Raw genomic sequence first — 18,718 nt, 5'->3', positions numbered from 1 at the left:
AACATACAGTATCTCACAGAAGTGAGTACACCCCTCACATTTTTGTAAATATTTTATTATATCTTTTCATGTGACACCACTGAAGAAATGACTGCTACAATGTAAAGTAGTGAGTGTACAGCCTGTATAACAATGTAAATTTGTTGTCACCTCAAAACTACTCAACACACAGCCATTAATGTCTAAACTGTTGGCAACAAAAGTGAGTACACCCCTAATTGCATCCCTGTATGCAATTTGCCATGTCACCATGTTAAACGTATTTGTCTGCTACTGCAGAGAGATTTACCAGTAGTCTCCCAGAATTATCATCCATGATTGGATCACTGTCTGACCCCACAGAACTTGATCAGACTTCTGATTACTTAGTCACTGTTTCTCTACACCCTAGATACTGTAGTGCCACTTAAAAGGAAAATAATTAAAGAGAAGAAACAAGCATTAAACATTAAACCAAACACAAACATTAAAACAATCAACTAGAAAATTGGAAAGTAAATGGTGTCAAACTAAATTATCAGTATTTCAGTTAGCATGGAAGGAAAGCCTTCTGAGCTACAAAAAAACTAAGTGCTGCTAGATCAGCATATCTCTCCACCCATATCAAAGATAATAAAAACAATCCTGCATTTTTATTTAATACTGTAGCAAATTTAACATAAATTTATCTATATGCAGCAGCAATGACTTCATGAATTATTTCAATGAAAAAGTTGATAATATAAATTGATAAAAATTCAGACTATTCATTTAAAACCAAATAATTTGATAGATAATCCAGTAAATAATATTACTATTTCTTATCAGTCCTTTGAATGTTTTACTCCCCTTCGAGTAAAGTGGTTATCAAACCCCTGATTAAAAAACCTGACCTTGACCCCTGTCAGAAGTCCAACTATAGGCCAATATCAAACCTCCCCTTTATTTCCAAAGTCCTAGAAAAGGTTGAACCACAGCAGTTATGACAGCAATGATTCAAAGTCATGAATGACCTGTTACTGGCCTCTAATCAGGGTTGTGTCTCCTTGCTTATGTTACTTGATCTTAGTGCAGCTTTTAACATCATTGACCATACTATACTACTTGACAGGCTAGAAAATGTTGTTGGTGTTAAGGGAACTGCTCTCTCCTTTTTTTGACTGATCATAATCAGTTTCTAGATCTAAATGGTGAGTTCTCTATGCTTACCAAGGTTATGTTTGGTGTTCCACAAGGTTCTGTTTTAGGTCCACTGCTTTTTTCCTTATATATGCTACCCATTGGTGCAATTAACATTAGAAATGAGCTTTCACTGTTGCTGACGACACACAGCTTGTTTCAGCTAAAACAGATGAGACAGCTTATTAAGATTGAAGAATGTGTAAAGGACATGAGACAGTGGATGCTCACTACATTCCTTCTGCTTAACTATGATAAGACGGCCATGCCTGTACTAGTGCCACATGCAGCCAGAAGTAAGTTCTTTGATTATAAAGTAAATCTGAATGTTCCATCATGTGCAGCAGTAAAGGACCTTGGTGTGATTATTGGTGGTTATCTTTTGAAGCTCATACTGATAATATCATAGAGCAGCCTTATTTCATTTCAGAAATAATGCTAAGAAAAGAAATTATATCACTACTTGATGCAAAAAAATAGTCCATGCTTTTATTACCTCTAGGTTCGATTGTTGTAAGGCCTTACTGTCTGCATGTCTGACTACTGCATGTCTGCAGTTAGTCCAGAATGCAGCAGCTAGAGTCCTAACTAGAACCAGAAGATATGAACATATTACTCCTATCTTATTTGACTGTATTGGCTCCCAGTCAAATGTCACATCAATTATAAAATACTATTACAAACCTATAAATCACTAAATGGTCTCATGCCATAGTACCTCAGCAACCATTTTTTTATGATTTGCCACACCTATTTTGATCAAAAGGTGCAGGCTATTTGGAAGTATCACAAGTGGCAAAGGCTACAGCAGGGGGCAGAGCTTTTTCTTACAAAGCACCACAGTTATGAAACAGCCTTCCAATTAGTGTTCGGGACTCAGGCACAGTCTCAGTGTTTAAGTCCAGGCTGAAAACACATTTGTTTAAAATGTGAGTAAATCTGGAAGGTTCATGGGAATAGAGTATTCCATGTACTGGGATGTTTGGATGCTGTCTCCTTACCACTCTCACAAGTCACTCAGGTTTGCTGACTGTGAAGTGGTTGGATGTTTTTTGTCCCAGAAAACCCTCAGACCTGTCACCTTTTGGCTCTCCTTTTTAGATATGCTGTCATAGTCTGCTGGAGATAGATCTACCTGGACTACCCATGATTCAGGGGACTGCCATGGATAGAACCACTTGGAGACTATGCATCAGTCAGACTCAGCAGGAAGGAATTAGTGGTAAGTCTATAATGAACTCAGAAACTACACTGACCTATTATTTCCTCAGGAACTCTTTCTTGCACAATTGCATGTTAATATAAACTACTAAAGAAAGGACATTATTTATTATCATCATCTCAGGGAGTTTTTTTTATTGCCACTGTTGCCTCGGTTTGCTTATTAAGGATAGATAGTAACTTAACGTTAAACTTTATAATTTTTGTTCTACTTCTGTAAAGCTGCTTTGAGACAATGTCCATTTTTAAACATGCTAAACAAATAAATTGAATTGAATTATGAAGTTCGTATAGATACAGGAACCTTAGTTAGGGTCCATAACATTCTCTCACATACTACATGAAAGGGCTATTTTTTTTCCTTTAAACTACTGAAATTATTTGAAAGTCACATGCCCACTTAAGATTGAAGCAAACACACACAATAATATTATATGCTGCTGTATTTTTATTACAGTTTTTCACCAAATTCAAAATGGAAATCTGAAAAATAGTGTGGTCCCCTGCTACACTTAATTTTTGAATTTTATTTTCATTTGGAGGCTCACTCAAATACACTACCAGTCAAAAGTTTGGACACACCTTCTAATTCCATGGTCTTTCCTGATGTTTATTTCTTTCTACATTGTAAAACAATGCTGAAGGCGGCCGAAACACACAATAATGTCCTTTGAACAGTTGATATTGAGATATGTCTGCTACTTATGCTCTGTAAAGCCTTCATAATGGCTCTAATCTGAGGTGCTGTTAATTGGTGATTTCTGAGGCTGGCAACTCTAAATGAACAACTTATCTGCAGCAGAGGTAAGTTTTGGTCTTGCTTTACTGGGAAGGTCTTCATGTGAGCCAGTTTCATCATGGTGCATGATGGGTTTTGCAAATTCACTTGACAATACTGTTCTTGCAAGAACTATTCCAGAACACCTGACCTTTGTGTCTTAAAATAACAACTGACTGTTTTTTGTTGTCATTACATATGGATTACTTAAGTCCATGTGTGTTATTTCATAGTTTTGAAATCTCCAGTATTGTTCTAGAATGTAGAAAATAAATCCCTAAACAAAAAGCATTGAATTAAAAGGTGTGTCCAAACTTTTGACTGGTAGCTTTGACATGATGATACCAACCCAGGGCCAACATACATGTCTGTTACAAACGTTTGTGCGCACAAATGATGCAAAAAAGAACTGACATTATTTTGATAATTTTCTGATCATGTGGGAGGCCAACTTTACATAGCCTTGCAGTTATATTTTTTGTTGCTTTTGTAGTGGTGCAGACATATGATAATCTAGTGGACAATTTAGTGGCAGTTTGTTTGGCCACTTCAGGATTGCTTTGACTATACAGACTATAGTGTCTTTGAAAATGCTGACACAGATGCCTCCCATCTAAAGGCAGTCAGTTCTTTCTGTGCATGGTTTGAAGCACCAAAGACTATTCCACTGAAGAAATCTACCCCTTAATTCCAGCATATATGAGGAGGGAAGATGCCAGTTTACCCTTATAAATCTGCAAGGCCCAATAAAGTACCTGATTGATTGCTTAAAAACTGATAAGATCAGCTGGCTGGTGTCCTGACAATTATATATCTCCCCAAGCATTATCGCACAGTCCTGTAAGGATAATACCATCATACTGGTGCAAAGTAGTCTGCGGTGTCAAGCCTTAATGACTTACTGCCCTGTAGCACTTATACCAATCTTCAGGAAATGCTTTGAGTAGCTAGTCATTAGAACTATACTCCCCAAAACACTATACGCTCTGTTTGTGTACTGCCCAAGAATTCCATGGATGATGCAATCTCACAGGTTCTGCACCTGGCACTAACCCACTTTGACAAGAAGAATACATACATCAGAATCCTAGACCTAGGCTTCAGTTTGAATTCAACACAATTAACCTCCAGCAGCTGATTGAACCTCACTCTGTAAATGGGAGACCACTTTGCTCAACACTTCGCTGTTCATGCTGATGACCTATAACTCTGCTGTTAGATCCAGTTCAAATCACATTGTTAAGTTTGCTGATGACCCCACAATGATTGACCTCAAGAGGTCAGGTGGAATGGCTCACTATCTAGTGCAAGAACAGCAATCTGTCTCTGAAGGTTGATAAGAGATTTTGACTTAATGTCCAGCCCCCATGCATAAATATCTCTACATTGAAAAGAATGTGCATGCAAAGTTCTTTGGCATTCATGTCGGAACATCTCGCCTGGACCAACAACCAGCAACTTGTTGGACAGAAGAAGGCAAACATCCCCATCACATCCTTAATCCACACTACAGGGGCACCATATCATTAAGACTACCCATCTAATATTGTGTAGATCCCCCCTTGTACCACCAAAACAGCTCTAACCCATCAAGGCATGGACGCCACAAGATCTATAAAGGTGTTATCGGCCACTAAGATGTCAGCATCAGGTCCTTTACATCCTGTAACCTGTGGATCTAACTTGTTTGTCCAGTACATGCACATTTGGAGGCCACGCCAGCACTTTGGTCATGTTCCTCATATCATTACTGAACAATTTTTTCCAGTGCAGCAGGATGCACTATCCTGCTGAAAGATGCCAATGGCATTAAGGTATACCACTGCCAAGAAGGCTTATTCTTGGTCTCCAACAGTGCTTGAGTAGGTGGTATGTGTCAAAGAAACATCCACATGAATGCCAGGGCCGGAATACTTACAACCAGACCTCAAATAGGTCTGGCAAAGAAAACAACAGCAGTTGGTGACGAACTGTGCAGAAAAAAAACAAAAATTACTAGTCTAAATTTCTCAGAGGCAAAACTATTACTATAGAAGAAAGAAGAGCACCCTGCACTCAACATGTTACATATTACTTATATTTGTATAAGTGTTTGCTGTCATATTACAAAAAAAATCTAAAAATAATTTGAAAAAATGTTGTGACAAAGAAAAAGAAAGAAAATACAGCAGCAAAATATTGAAAGATACATGGAAAAAAACTGCAGATATTTTTAATAGTGAAATAGTGCAGAATAGTGCAGAAGTACAGTGAAAATTTACAGGCAAACATTTAAAAACTACATGTTAAGGTAGGTAAGGATTCTGTTACACACTGTGTAAAAAGAGGATTTCCTTCTGCAATATTAAACACCTGAAAGTAAAGAAATAAATATCTGAAAGATGATTAATTGAATAAATATAACCCCCAATGCAAGTTCTCTATTCAAGTACCTGTTGAGAAAAATGCTGCTGACATCATCATGAGTAATGGGTGGCTTCTTGGAACTGGCAGCCATGCGGAGTGGTCGAAGGAAATTGTTGACAAGTATGTGGAGCTGTTGGACATACTCAGCCTCCGCTTCCAGCATGCTAAATACCACCTGGTTTCTCTTCCTCATGCTTTCGGCATGTGGTGAGCGAATGTAATCCTGGATAATGGTCTTCCACTTCCTCCGACACATCCAACCACGCAAGAAACTCTGTACCTGAGGTTTTTAAGGCAGTCTAACATCAGTAGAGTTTGGACATTACCACATGTAGCTATAGGCACATAAATAATTCTCATCTATATGTTTTCTGCCAGGGGCACCAAGAATAACCTGGTTACTTCCTTTGTGTAAGACAAAACATTAAATAAAATCTTCAATATAATATCAGTATATGATATAAATATTACTGTCATCATTTCATTGGTATCTTATAGCTTTATACAGATTGGACCTCATGTGCACTATAGAAGTGTCAGCATAAAAGCTTGTGACTATGGATGAGCTTCTGTCAGACCTGTCCACCAAAGTGGCAACAAAATTTCATTGAAAACACCACAAAGACAAGATATGTTCAAACTGATCAAATTGATTGTCTCTTGCAAATAGTCACTCATTTCGAATTTGATGCCTGCAACACATTCCAAAAGAGCTGGGACAGGGGTATTTTCACCACTTTGTTATATCACCTTTCCTTTTAACAACACTCAATAAGCATTTGGGAACTAAGGACACTAATTGTTGAAGCTTTGTATATGGAATTCTTTCCCATTCTTGCTTGATGTTTGATTTCAGTTGCTCAACAGTCCGGGGTGTACGTTGTATTTTGCGCTTCATTTTCAATGGGAGACAGAGTACCTATACTCTTTTACTACAATGCTGTTGTAACAAGTGCAGAATGTGGCTTGGCACTGTCCTGCTGAAATAAGCAGGGACCATCACAGATGCTGGCTTTTGAACTTTGCACTGACAGCAATCTGGATGGTCCTTTTACAATTGCTACAATTTTGCAATTGTAGATGTGATGAACTGTGATGAACTGACAACGGTTTTCCAAAGTGTTCCTGAGCCCATGTGGTAATATCCTTTACAGAATTATTTCTGTTTTTAATGCAGTGCCACCTGAGGGATTGAAGGTCGTGGTCATTCAGTGTTGGTTTTTGGCCTTGCTGCTTACGTACAGAGATTTCTCCAGATTCTCTGGATCTTCTGATGATATTATGGCCTGTAGATGATGGAATACCTACATTTTTTTGCAACTGTATGTTGAGGAAAGTTGTTTCTTAACTGTTGGACTATTTGCACCCCATCCTTGCTTTTGAATGACTGAGCTGTTCGGAGATCCTCCTTTTATACCCAATCATGACGCTCACCTTTTTCCAATTAACTTGTTCACCTGTGGAATGTTATAAACGGGTGTTTTTGGAGCATTCCCCAACTTTCCCAGTCTTTTGTTGCCCCTGTCCCAGCTCTTTTGGAACGTGTTGCAGGCAAATTCAAATTCGAAATGAGTGAATATTTGCAAGAGGCAATTAAGTTTATCAGTTTGAACATTGCATATTTTGTCTTTGTGGTGTTTTCAGTTGAATATGAGTCAACAAGGATTTGTAGGTCATTGTATTGTTTTTATTTACATTTTACACAATGTCCCAACTTCATTGGAATTAGGGTTTGTAGCTTGGACCATAATGCACTCTCTAGTACTTGCTAGATTACCTGATTACCACTCAAAAGCATACTGGAGCCTCTTTTGATGATTCAGTCCTGCAATGCCCATAGTCTTTACTCCTCACTATCTAGTTGACCAGAGAACCTGTGCTTTATTTGGGTGTTACTTGACTGCTAACTGTTACCTGACACACTCTTTCATCTTACTTCCATCCTCCATCTTGTGCTTCTTAGGATTAGCCTCCTGGTTAGCTGGTTTCCACTAAACGGCTCTGGTCATTTGTGGATAATAATTAATCCTGCAGAATTTATGCTGGGCAGCCAACATATAAACTCCCCAGGAGGCTGAGACAAACAACCAGCATGTTCAGTCTCCGTTTTGGATATCTCTTTACTGATTATATGATCAAACCTGGCTAACAGTTCTTCATCTATTTATCAGTCATTGCTGCCTATGGATGTTGCCAGTAGGTCTGTGGTTTAGGCTGTGCATCATTTTCAACCCTGAATATGATGCACAGCCTAAACCACCTACTTACTGGCAACATCCATGGCCAGTAAATAGATTAAGAAGCTGAAAACACGATTAACATTTTGTAAAAGCCAGGCATCAGATATGGCTGAACTTAAATAATTGATCTAGAAACTGAAGCCATGTACAGAAACAGGTGCCTTCTCAATAGGGGAGTCCCCCTATCGCTTTTGAGACTAGTCCTCCTCATGCATCTGAGGTGTGCATAGATGCTATAGCCATAGCCACATATGAGGGACATAAAATGTCTGATGGTGAAACATAGGTCCACTGGATTTTCAACTGCAACATTAAACTGCAAGTTTGGCATAGGCCACATGTCTGCTATAGACAAATGCAGCAAGCCAGCCCAGCTAAATAAACTGAATAAACTCTACCCTCAAATATCCAGAAAAGTTCGATCAGCCTCATTTTAGCACCAGATGGTTAACGTGATCAGCTATCAGGCTAGCTTCACTATAGCAGGCATGCTTCCATATTATCCCATTTACAAGGATCAACACAAAAGAGTCCTGCGGAATCTACAGTGGTGCATGAAAGTTTGTGAACCCTTTTATATTTCTACATAAATATGACCAAAAACATCATTAGAGTTTCACACAAGTCCAGAAAGTAGACAAATTGAACTCAGTCAAACAAATAAGACAAAAAATATTATATTTGGTCATTTATTTATTGAGAAAAATGATCCAGTATTACATACGTGTGAGTGGGAGAAGTACATCAATCTTTGTGTTCAGTATCTGGTGTGACCCCGTTTGTGCAGCAAAAACTGAACATAAAACCATTGATCATATTATTACACATTTTGCTATTGGGGTAATCTTTGTTGACCACTACTGGGGAGGGCAGCAATGGTCTTATTTCCTCCATTTGTACACAGTCTGTCTGACTGTTAATTTGTGTGTTCCAAATTCCAATAGTTTAATCTAGAGATTTGTAAACTTTTCCAACATGATGAGAAGAAATCTATATTGTTTGTGCTACGATACACCTCCACAAACACGTTAGAAAGATCAGAGTGAAAGATACTCAATGACACCTGATTGTCATCCCACTGATTGAAAACAGATCATATATTTGTCTCCTTTGTTTGATTGGATTAATTTGGTCTACTTTTAGGACTTGTGTTAAAGTCTGATGATTTTGGGTCAACTTTATGCAGAAATATAAAAAATTGTAAAGGGATCACAAACTTTCAAGCATCACTGTGTGAATCACTGGAATTGCTCTTTGCCATGAGCTGGAACTTGATGAACATTGGTTGCTATGCCCAGCATGCACCCTATCGGTGTACCCTAGCAGTGTATAGACAAGATGACAACAACTGGATCAACAGATCTCTGTTATGGGGGAAAGATATGGAAAGCTAACCAGAGAATACAACAATCTAAACAGAGAGTGGCTCACTGGGTGGTAGAAATCACCACCGTGGCTGACAGACAGACAAGGTGCCTAGCCCTATTGTGTGATGCAATTCAACAAAGAATATTTTGAAAATATGTATATGTTACACAGATTAGTGGTATTAAAGAAACTCTGCACTGCTGCTACCTGTGCATCAGTGGTATAAGTTTCATCTCTACATATCTCCATTCAGTCCATATTTTGAGCCTTAATGACATTGTGGCATAGGCTATCCAGGAGATTCTTCACAGCTATGGCATTTAGATATGCTGAATTCTTAAACAGAATTTAATTATGAATTGTGGGTAATTATTGCTTAAGAACACTTGAGGACTGACAAGGTTCTCTGTTATTCAGAACTAGCACAAACCCAGCAGCAATGAGAAGAGAAGACTCCACGGAATGATGGCCATATCAACGGCCAAATACATATAGTAACTTGGTGATGTGTTTAAACGCCTCAACATGTGTAGAAGAATGTACACAGGTCATTCTCCCCACCCCAGACACAGTTACCCAAATCTTGCCAAATAAGTCTAAAATAATGTCATAAAATGTAATATAAAAATACAAACAAATACAAAGTTTGTATTCTGCTACTGTACATGGCTAGTTTCTTACCCTTACAGGTTGTAGACTGTTATTTCTGAGGGTTAGCTTGCTATGATTGCTTTTGTGAATTACTACTAACTAAAGATTGACAGTAAAAAAAAAAAAGGTTATGTTGTATGAAACAAGGGGTCAAAGGTCCTTACCTTCTTGATTTTCTTGATTTCAGAGTCTTCTTCACTGGGAGCAATGATGGGGTTGGACTGGATCTTTTCGTTGTCTTTAAGCAGTCCAGCAATCTGCCAAAGCAAATGACTTATAGTAACCATGCAGACATGACTAATAAATTGTTCACTTCTCATAAATGGCTCATCACACATATATAGACATGGAAGTAACATGTATAAAAACTTCCGTCAGCCAAAAACAGGTATTTAAGGCTACAGTGGGTACAGGCTCACCAAAACTGGGTGAGGGTTTAGATGCATAGACACATGGGCTAAAGTGAACTGGAGTGACCTATAGTTTATCTAGTGTTATATCCTCAGTATCTTGGAGAGAGTAAATATTAAGTATTGAACTAAAAAGGCCACAAAACTGACTGACAGCAGTTCTATCAGGGCCAGTAAAGGGCAAAATAAAATTAGATAAATGTTGTGACAAGTTTGTGGAAGACCACCCCCAATGGTTTCATTCAAGCAGTTAAAACACAATAGCATCAAATACTACCCAAGTGTATATAAATTTCTGGTACCCTGAAAATCTGATATAGTACATACAAACTTAAATAAATTGGTGTCTTACATACTTGCTAAAATGACCAATTATGGAAATAAAGAACATACCCTAATTTACTTAACATATCAAATGTATAATGCAGAATGGGAACACCTCACAAGAACTGCAGTTTTGGAGATGCTCTGAGTGAGTTTGGTGTGGAAGAACTTGACTGGCCTGCACAGAACCAAAAGATACAAACACATCACTCTAATCTTATCTACACTGCATTTGCTACTAGTTAAATTTTGCATTGATTATCACATACTATTATTGACCTATAAAGCACTGAATGGTCTCGTGCCACAGGAGCTGAGCAACCTTTTGGTTTTTTATGAGCCACCATGCCTACTTCAATCAAAAGGTGCAGGCTATTTGGTAGTACCACAAGTAGCAAAGGCTACAGCAGGGGACAGAGCAACAGTTATGGAACAGCCTTCCAATAAGTGTTTGGGATTCAGGCACAGTCTCAGTGTTTAAGTCCAGGCTAAAAACAAATTTGTTTAATCAAGCTTTCTATGTATAGTTTTTTTCTTAGGTAAATGAACAGATCTGGAAGGTTCATGGGTATAGAATGTTTGGTGTACTAGAATGTTTGGATGCTGTCACAGGTCTGCTGATTGTGAAGTGGTTGGGCAATGTGTAACTTGCCTACACTTTGCACATAATGTACATTGTCTTTAACCATCACAGGATCACAAGCATACCTAATATTTTTCCCTCATTTTCCTTCTCTCTCTTTTTTCACTTATTCACTTTCTCTCTCACTCTGGCAAGCTATACATCCCACTCCCCAGCCCCCAGTGTTCTCTGTCTCCAGTGTGACCGCATCTACTTTCTGGACCTGCCTGATCAATCCTCTGTAATCTTCCGAGCCTGGTTCCTCTAAAGCTTTCTTCCTCACATCATCTCAGGGACTTTTTCCTTGCCACCGTAGCCTCAGGCTTGCTTTTTATACATAAATGTTAAGAATAAATAGTAACTAACTTCCTATGGGAAGAATGCTCAATAAATAAAAGACTTGGATGTCTTATGTAACTTTCAATACAGATGACACGGTGGTGAGTCTTTAATGTTCCAGAAGGATTTCTTTGGCGTAAATAGAAAATAGAAAAAAAAAAACGGTAAAATACAAAGTACCTCAGCATTTTGCTTGAGACAGAATAGTAGTCCATTAGCATCTTATTTTCTGTCTTTAGTGGATTCTCTGTGGTGGGTGTCTTAGTGAGAAAGCAAACTCAGGAAGGAGACAGGCAGAGGTACTTCAAAGATTCAGGTTCCCATTATTTTCCCATCTGTGCTTCTCAGCACAACTTATAAATTGAACTACACAAAAATAACAGTCTAATTCACAACTTCTGCCTCATTAAAATTCAACTTAAATACCACTCTTTGCAGTTGTATGGCTGGGAACAAACTCTCTCGGATCTCTGTCTTTCTCTCATACATGACATTACTAAAAGAATAAGCACCCCTGACATTCAGTAGTGACTGTCATTCTTAAGTGACTCAAAGTGTGGCCTTTTCCCCTCAGGTCAAGAACCTACTGAATTTCAGGTGTCTCTTCCCAAATTTCCCTATTGACATCTAAGATGCAGTAATTCAAATTAGGAAGAAAACCCCATGGAAGCTTGCAGGCCCTCAAGTGGTTCAAGCCACTTATCCCAATTCTAAGCATCATCATGAACCAACCTACAAATCATAATCTGTCAAGAGTTATATCAGTGAGGTCCTGACGGAGGCCCTTGATTACTGCATTTCTCTCCCTCTCTCTCTCTCTCTCTCTCTCTCATATATATATATATATATATATATATATATACATATACATATACATATACATATATATATATATACACACTATATTGCCAAAAGTATGAGCTCACCTGCCGTGACTCGCATATGAATTTAAGTGACATCCCATTCCTAATCCATAGGGTTCAATATGACATTGGTCCACCCTTTGCAGCTATAACAGCTTCAACTCTTCTGGGAAGGCTGTCCACAAGGTTTAGGAGTGTGTTTATGGGAATTTTTGACCATTCTTCCAGAAGCGCATTTGTGAGGTCACACAGTGATGTTGGACGAGAAGGCCTGGCTCTCAGTCTCCACTCTAATTCATCCCAAAGGTGTTCTATCGGGTTGAGGTCAGGACTCTGTGCAGGCCAGTCAAGTTCATCCACACCAGACTCTGTCATCCATGTCTTTATGGACCTTGCTTTGTGCACTGGTGCACAGTCATGCTGAAAGAGGAAGGGGCCAGCTCCAAACTGTTCCCACAAAGTTGGGAGCATGGAATTGTCCAAAATGTCTTGGTATGCTGAAGCATTCAGAGTTCCTTTCACTGGAACTAAGGGGCCAAGCCCAGCTCCTGAAAAACAACCCCACACCATAATCCCCCCTCCACCAAACTTTACACTTGGCACAATGCAGTCAGACAAGTACCGTTCTCCTGGCAACCGCCAAACCCAGACTCGTCCATCAGATTGCCAGATGGAGAAGCGCGATTCGTCACTCCAGAGAACGCGTCTCCACTGCTCTAGAGTCCAGTGGCGGCGTGCTTTACACCACTGCATCCGACGCTTTGCATTGCACTTGGTGATGTATGGCTTGGATGCAGCTGCTCGGCCATGGAAACCCATTCCATGAAGCTCTCTGCGCACTGTTCTTGAGCTAATCTGAAGGCCACATGAAGTTTGGAGGTCTGTAGCGATTGACTCTGCAGAAAGTTGGCGACCTCTTCGCACTATGCGCCTCAGCATCCGCTGACCCCGCTCCATCAGTTTACGTGGCCTACCACTTCGTGGCTGAGTTGCTGTCGTTCCCAAACACTTCCACGTTCTTATAATACAGCTGACAGTTGACTGTGGAATATTTAGGAGCGAGGAAATTTCACGACTGGACTTGTTGCACAGGTGGCATCCTATCACAGTTCCACGCTGGAATTCACTGAGCTCCTGAGAGTGACCCATTCTTTCACAAATGTTTGTAAAAACAGTCTGCATGCCTAGGTGCTTGATTTTATACACCTGTGGCCATGGAAGTGATGTGAACACCTGATTCTGATTATTTGGATGGGTGAGCGAATACTTTTGGCAATATAGTGTATATATATGACATCACATATAGATGAAGGTTTATGTATAAAAATGTAGTTCAGAAGGGCTCTTCAGTTGCTATACAGTATATATGTTGCTATATAGCAGGTATAGCGGCCTGCCAGGTTTGTGTTTACACAAGACTTACAGGCCTTTGCTACTGTTTGACAAGAATATTTGAGCTGGTTCTCAGAGTGTTTTTTTTTTTTTTTTTTTTTAATCTTTCCAGCCTGTGATTCCTATTCTTGGCTGACTGTATTGGAACTTGAACTTCTACTATCATAGACTATGATTAGGGCTTTTCACACTGTGCTTAACCCTGGGTTATTGTTGTTCTAAACACCGCTTTTAACCCCAGGTAAAGAAACGTTTCAATTCAATTCAATTTTATTTGTATAGCACTTTTAACAAAGAGCATTGTCTCAAAGCAGCTTTACATAAGAAAACAACAAACAGTCCTAGATGTTATCCCAAGTGAGTAAGCCTGAGGTGACTGTGGCAAGGAAAAACTCCTTAGATGGTATGAGGAAGAAACTTTGAGAGGAACCAGACTCAAAAGGGAACCCATCCTCATTTGGGTGACAGCGGAGAGTGTGATTATATTGTGCATTTATGTGTAGTCAATTGTGTGATGCCGATACATCAAGTGTAAAATATTATTGTTGTCGTCCACATAAAGTTGACAGCGTTGCTTTGAATACCCCAATCCTCACAAAGCAGAACCTGGCTGGAGCTGGTCCATCTCCAGATGCCACTGGAACCGGCACAGTCCCTGTATGCTTTGGGATGGGTAGAAGAAGGGAACCAATGGAACAGAATTAGCGTAACTGCTGTTCATAATATTAGCAGCACTAGATGATAATGTGCATTTAATCAGATGTTCTGGAGCACAAGGTTATGGGATGTGTTAAATGTAGGCTAAAGAGGTAAGTCTTTAGTCTATGTTTAAACTGGGAGATTGTGTCTGAGCCCCGAACACTGTCAGGAAGGCTATTCCAAAGTTTAGGAGCTAAATACAAAAAAGGTCTACCCCATTTTGTGGACTTTGATATTCTGGGAACTACCAGAAGTCCGGAGTTTTGTGATCCTAAAGATCGTGGTGGATTGTAATGTGTTAGAAGACTGGCTAGATACGTGAGAGCTAAACCATTTAGAGCCTTGAATGTAAGTAGTGCTAATTTATAGTCAATTCTAAGTTTAACAGGTAGCCAGTGCAGGGATGATAATATTGGGGTTATATGATCATATTTTCTTGATCTGGTAAGAACTCTGGTGGCTGCATTCTGGACTAACTGTAGCTTGTTTATTGAAGATGCAGGACAAACACCTAGTAATGCATTACAGTAGTCCAGTCTGGAGGTCATGAATGCACGAACTAATTTTTCTGCATCAGATACACATAAAATGTTCCTAAGCTTGGCAATATTTCTAAGATGGAAGAAGGCTGTTTGTGCAATATTGGAAATATGATTTTCAAAGGACAAATTGCTGTCTAATATTATGCCCAGGTCTTTCACTGTTGAGCTACTAGTAATAGTGCATCCTTCTAAATGCAAGCTGAATTGCGAGAGCTCCTGTGTACTGGTTTTTGGACCAATAAGTAATATCTCTAGTTTAGTAATAGAAAATTATCGGTCATCCAATCTTTATTATCTTTAACACACTCAGTTAATCTAGACAAATTAGATATTTCATCTGGTTTTGATGAGATGTATAACTGGGTATCATCGGCATAACAATGGAAACTAATCCCATGCATTCTAATGATGTTACCCACTGGAAGCATGTATACCGAGAAAAGCAGAGGTCCTAAAACTGATCATTGTGGGACCATGTATTCCACTGGCACTACACTGGACAGTTCTCCATTTAAATATACAAAGCGGTATTGATCAGACAGGTAGGATCTAAACCATTTTAATGCCTGTCCCTGCATACCTATGTGATTTTGTAAGCGATCTACGAGAATATTATGATCTATAGTGTCGAATGCAGCACTAAGATCAAGCAGGACTAAAACTGATATGCAGCCTTGGTCAGAAGCTAAAAGCAAGTCATTTGTAATTTTAACTAATACAGGTTCTGTACTATGATGGGGCCTAAAACAATCATTTCCCAAAAACAGACCCAATGCTGGTATTGGTACTAGCAATTCTGTAAGGACGTCATTGCTATATGTAATTGGCGCTATATTAACTTATTAATTTCACTCAAAATAATAATAATATGAGGCATGTATTTTTAAAGAGAATTCATTAAGCATGAGTATGCAAGCTTTGTGGCTAAAATAATCCCTTCCGCTGATAGATCGCCATTACAAAATGTGAGAGAAGGCCAGATTCAAACTTGTTTTGATTTATTTGTTCTTTTATTCATGCAGAATAAAGTGTGGCCTGACTAATTTCTGTTGCCTGGACCCACACACCTTTTCACACAATTCAGAGCTAAAATCAAGACCAATCACATATAGAAGAATATAAAATGGCGCTAGATGGCAACAATGGTTGCTTTGAGTACATTAAGTTATATTCTAGCTGTTCGGCCAGCATTTATTATTATTTTTTAATTGATGGACAAGCTCCACAATCAGCATCTTTGGTGTTAACGATATTAGGTATCACAGTTTTCACTTGCGTAGGATTAAAAGAGATATTTATAAATTATGAGTTCACCATTCAGCGTATGGAGCTCCAGCAAGAAGTGGTCTTGATCATGGAGGTGCTGCATTCTTATGAAGAATGTCTTACCAGGTTTTAATTGATATCGATACAGAACAAAGGGCATTATGTATTGGAGCATTTGGACAACAAAGTAGATGCCACATATAAAGAGTCTTAATGAGAAAGAGAAAGAATAATACTGATATTGGATTGTTGATCACAGTGCATTATCTTGCTAGGTGATAGGTGATAATGGATCACATGTCCACAGCTTAGATGAATTATACAATCTTTTGTAGGTCCAGAATGACAGTAATAATGATGCACCCTTTAGACCATTATACATCAGGAAAACTGTGAGAGAAACTGCTTGAATGCTTGGTGTGACTGTATTTATATTTTCTGGGAACTATCCCAGCATTGTTTGCTTTTTAGTCATCCTTCTAGTTTTTCACTTTTTGTGTAGGAAGCTTATTTTTTTTGTGTGGATGTTTTACTCTGCCTTGCCTCTTTCCTTAACTGTAAAAAGATTATTTGACTGATCCATATGAATTCATTGTCAGACAGATGTGTTTGCTTTCAAGAAGCGGAAGCACTTCCCTGACTGCAACATAGAGAAGAGTCCCTTGTGAGGGAAGAGTGTCATCAGCAAGATTAACAACTGTGGTAGAGGAAGTGGCCACACAGTCTTATGCCGAGTTCACACTGCATGACTTCAGTCGCTGACTAGTTTTGCAAAGTCGACTATTTTAGCAAAATCAAGGCAAAGCAGAGTGTGTGCACACGAGTGATCAATCACGCAGTGTGAATGACCAAAAACTCGGTTGTGCAGTGTGAACGGAGCTCTGACCTACATCAGCCAATGAGAGAGCGAGATACAGGGTCAGTTCGGGGAGGAGTTATAGATCACAATATCAGCAAGCACGGCTTCAGTAGGAGCATTATATTATAGTTTAATAGAGTTTATATAGGTTATCATCAGACAAAAATGTCTCAAATATAGTTATATCAGAATATATAAGCTTTACAATTACATCAAACAGAAATAAAAGCAGAAACATTTACTTGATCAGCCGAATCAGCAGCAGCACATTGCAAAATTACTCATTTGTTCTATTATGCAGAACGCACAATCCTTGTTCCCCACACTGACCATTTGGCTCGCAAACTTTTTGCAGGGTAACATTTACAGTTTCGCGTGTGACCTCTGACATCACATGTGATCTTGGGTTATTTCATTATTATTTCTCGCGTACGTTCGGTTGTGAAACAGTTTGCAGACCAGACAGAGTTGTCAGGGATTCTTCCTATTGTGTAGTCGTGCAGTGTGAAAGCTGCTGTCGCCGATCCATCGTGCAGTGATCCGCAACAGATGAGCAACAGTGATCCGATAAAAATCGTGCAGTGTGAATCCGGCATTAGGTGTGTAGCAGTGGTCCAGGATCCTTCCAACCCTTGTGGGAAATGTAAGGTGTTGGGAGTTTGGCACTGCACATTTGAACACAGAATCCACGTTCTGGACCCTCGTGATAGCGTAACACATCGGCCCTTGAGTCCCGCCTCTGGCAGGCTGGAAAAAGGGAGTTGTCTCAGCGTTGGTGGGAAACTACACTTCGCCGTTTCTCCCAATCCACCCAGATCCAGGATCCTCTGCATTCTTATTGCCTTCATTGGAAGAAGCTGGAGAGGATGAAGGTGCCACAACAAAATCAGGATCTGACCCCCCATGAGATGATATATCCTGCAGCTCGCTGGAGGTTTAGGCTGCATAATCATTTCCAAAAATTCAGTACAATTGAAGCCCCTCCTCAGGGTGCTTGATCCTCTTCTTATCATCAAATGACCAGTGGGACAGCATGCAAGTGTTTAAATCCACTTACCTTGTTTTTGTTTAGTCTATACTTCTCACCATCAAAAGGCAGCATGTACATAAATAGACTTACTTTTTTTTTGTTTACTCATTATAGACTCTTAGTAGTTCTGGGAGCTGAGGTGCATATTCTGGGACACATCAAGGTCAGTGCGCAAAGGTCTCTCTCTCACACACAGACACTATAATATGCTGATATACTCTATATAACTCCATAAAAAGGCCAGAAACTATATAATGGAAGTCAATTAGGCCAAAACATCCACAGACAGAGGATGTTGTTACTAATCTTTGACCTTTCCAGGACTGCAGTACAAAAATATCTTGAACAATCACTTTTTTATATCGAAAATAAGTCATTTTGTGTTTGTTTTTTTCCCTTAAATCAGTGCTATCACTTAGGAAATTAGCAATTAAAGATTAAAAATCCTGAATTTGTTTTTTTTTCCCCCAATATTTAGTAGTTTTTGATTAGAACTGAGGTCGATTAACAGATTTAAACAAAAAAAAGTTGAAAAAAATTATGATAGTTT

General features: G+C 39.0%; 1 protein-coding gene across 1 annotated transcript in view; it reads right to left on the bottom strand.

Annotated features, from left to right (window-relative positions):
* Window positions 1-18,718, bottom strand: part of rasgrf1 (Ras protein specific guanine nucleotide releasing factor 1) — a 163,379-nt gene that overhangs the window by 106,140 nt on the left and 38,521 nt on the right. Inside the window, exons 4-5 of the mRNA XM_058387477.1 lie at window positions 9,987-10,079; window positions 5,590-5,843 (exon numbers count right to left, since the gene is read on the bottom strand). Of these exons, the coding sequence (XP_058243460.1) occupies window positions 5,590-5,843; window positions 9,987-10,079 (347 nt within the window). The remainder of the gene's footprint in view (window positions 1-5,589; window positions 5,844-9,986; window positions 10,080-18,718) is intronic.

This window comes from Hemibagrus wyckioides, linkage group LG04 (genome assembly GCF_019097595.1).
Source record: "Hemibagrus wyckioides isolate EC202008001 linkage group LG04, SWU_Hwy_1.0, whole genome shotgun sequence".
Taxonomy (NCBI): domain Eukaryota; kingdom Metazoa; phylum Chordata; class Actinopteri; order Siluriformes; family Bagridae; genus Hemibagrus; species Hemibagrus wyckioides.
Note: the sequence above shows the minus strand (reverse complement) of the source record. Positions and strands in the feature narration are given on the sequence as shown.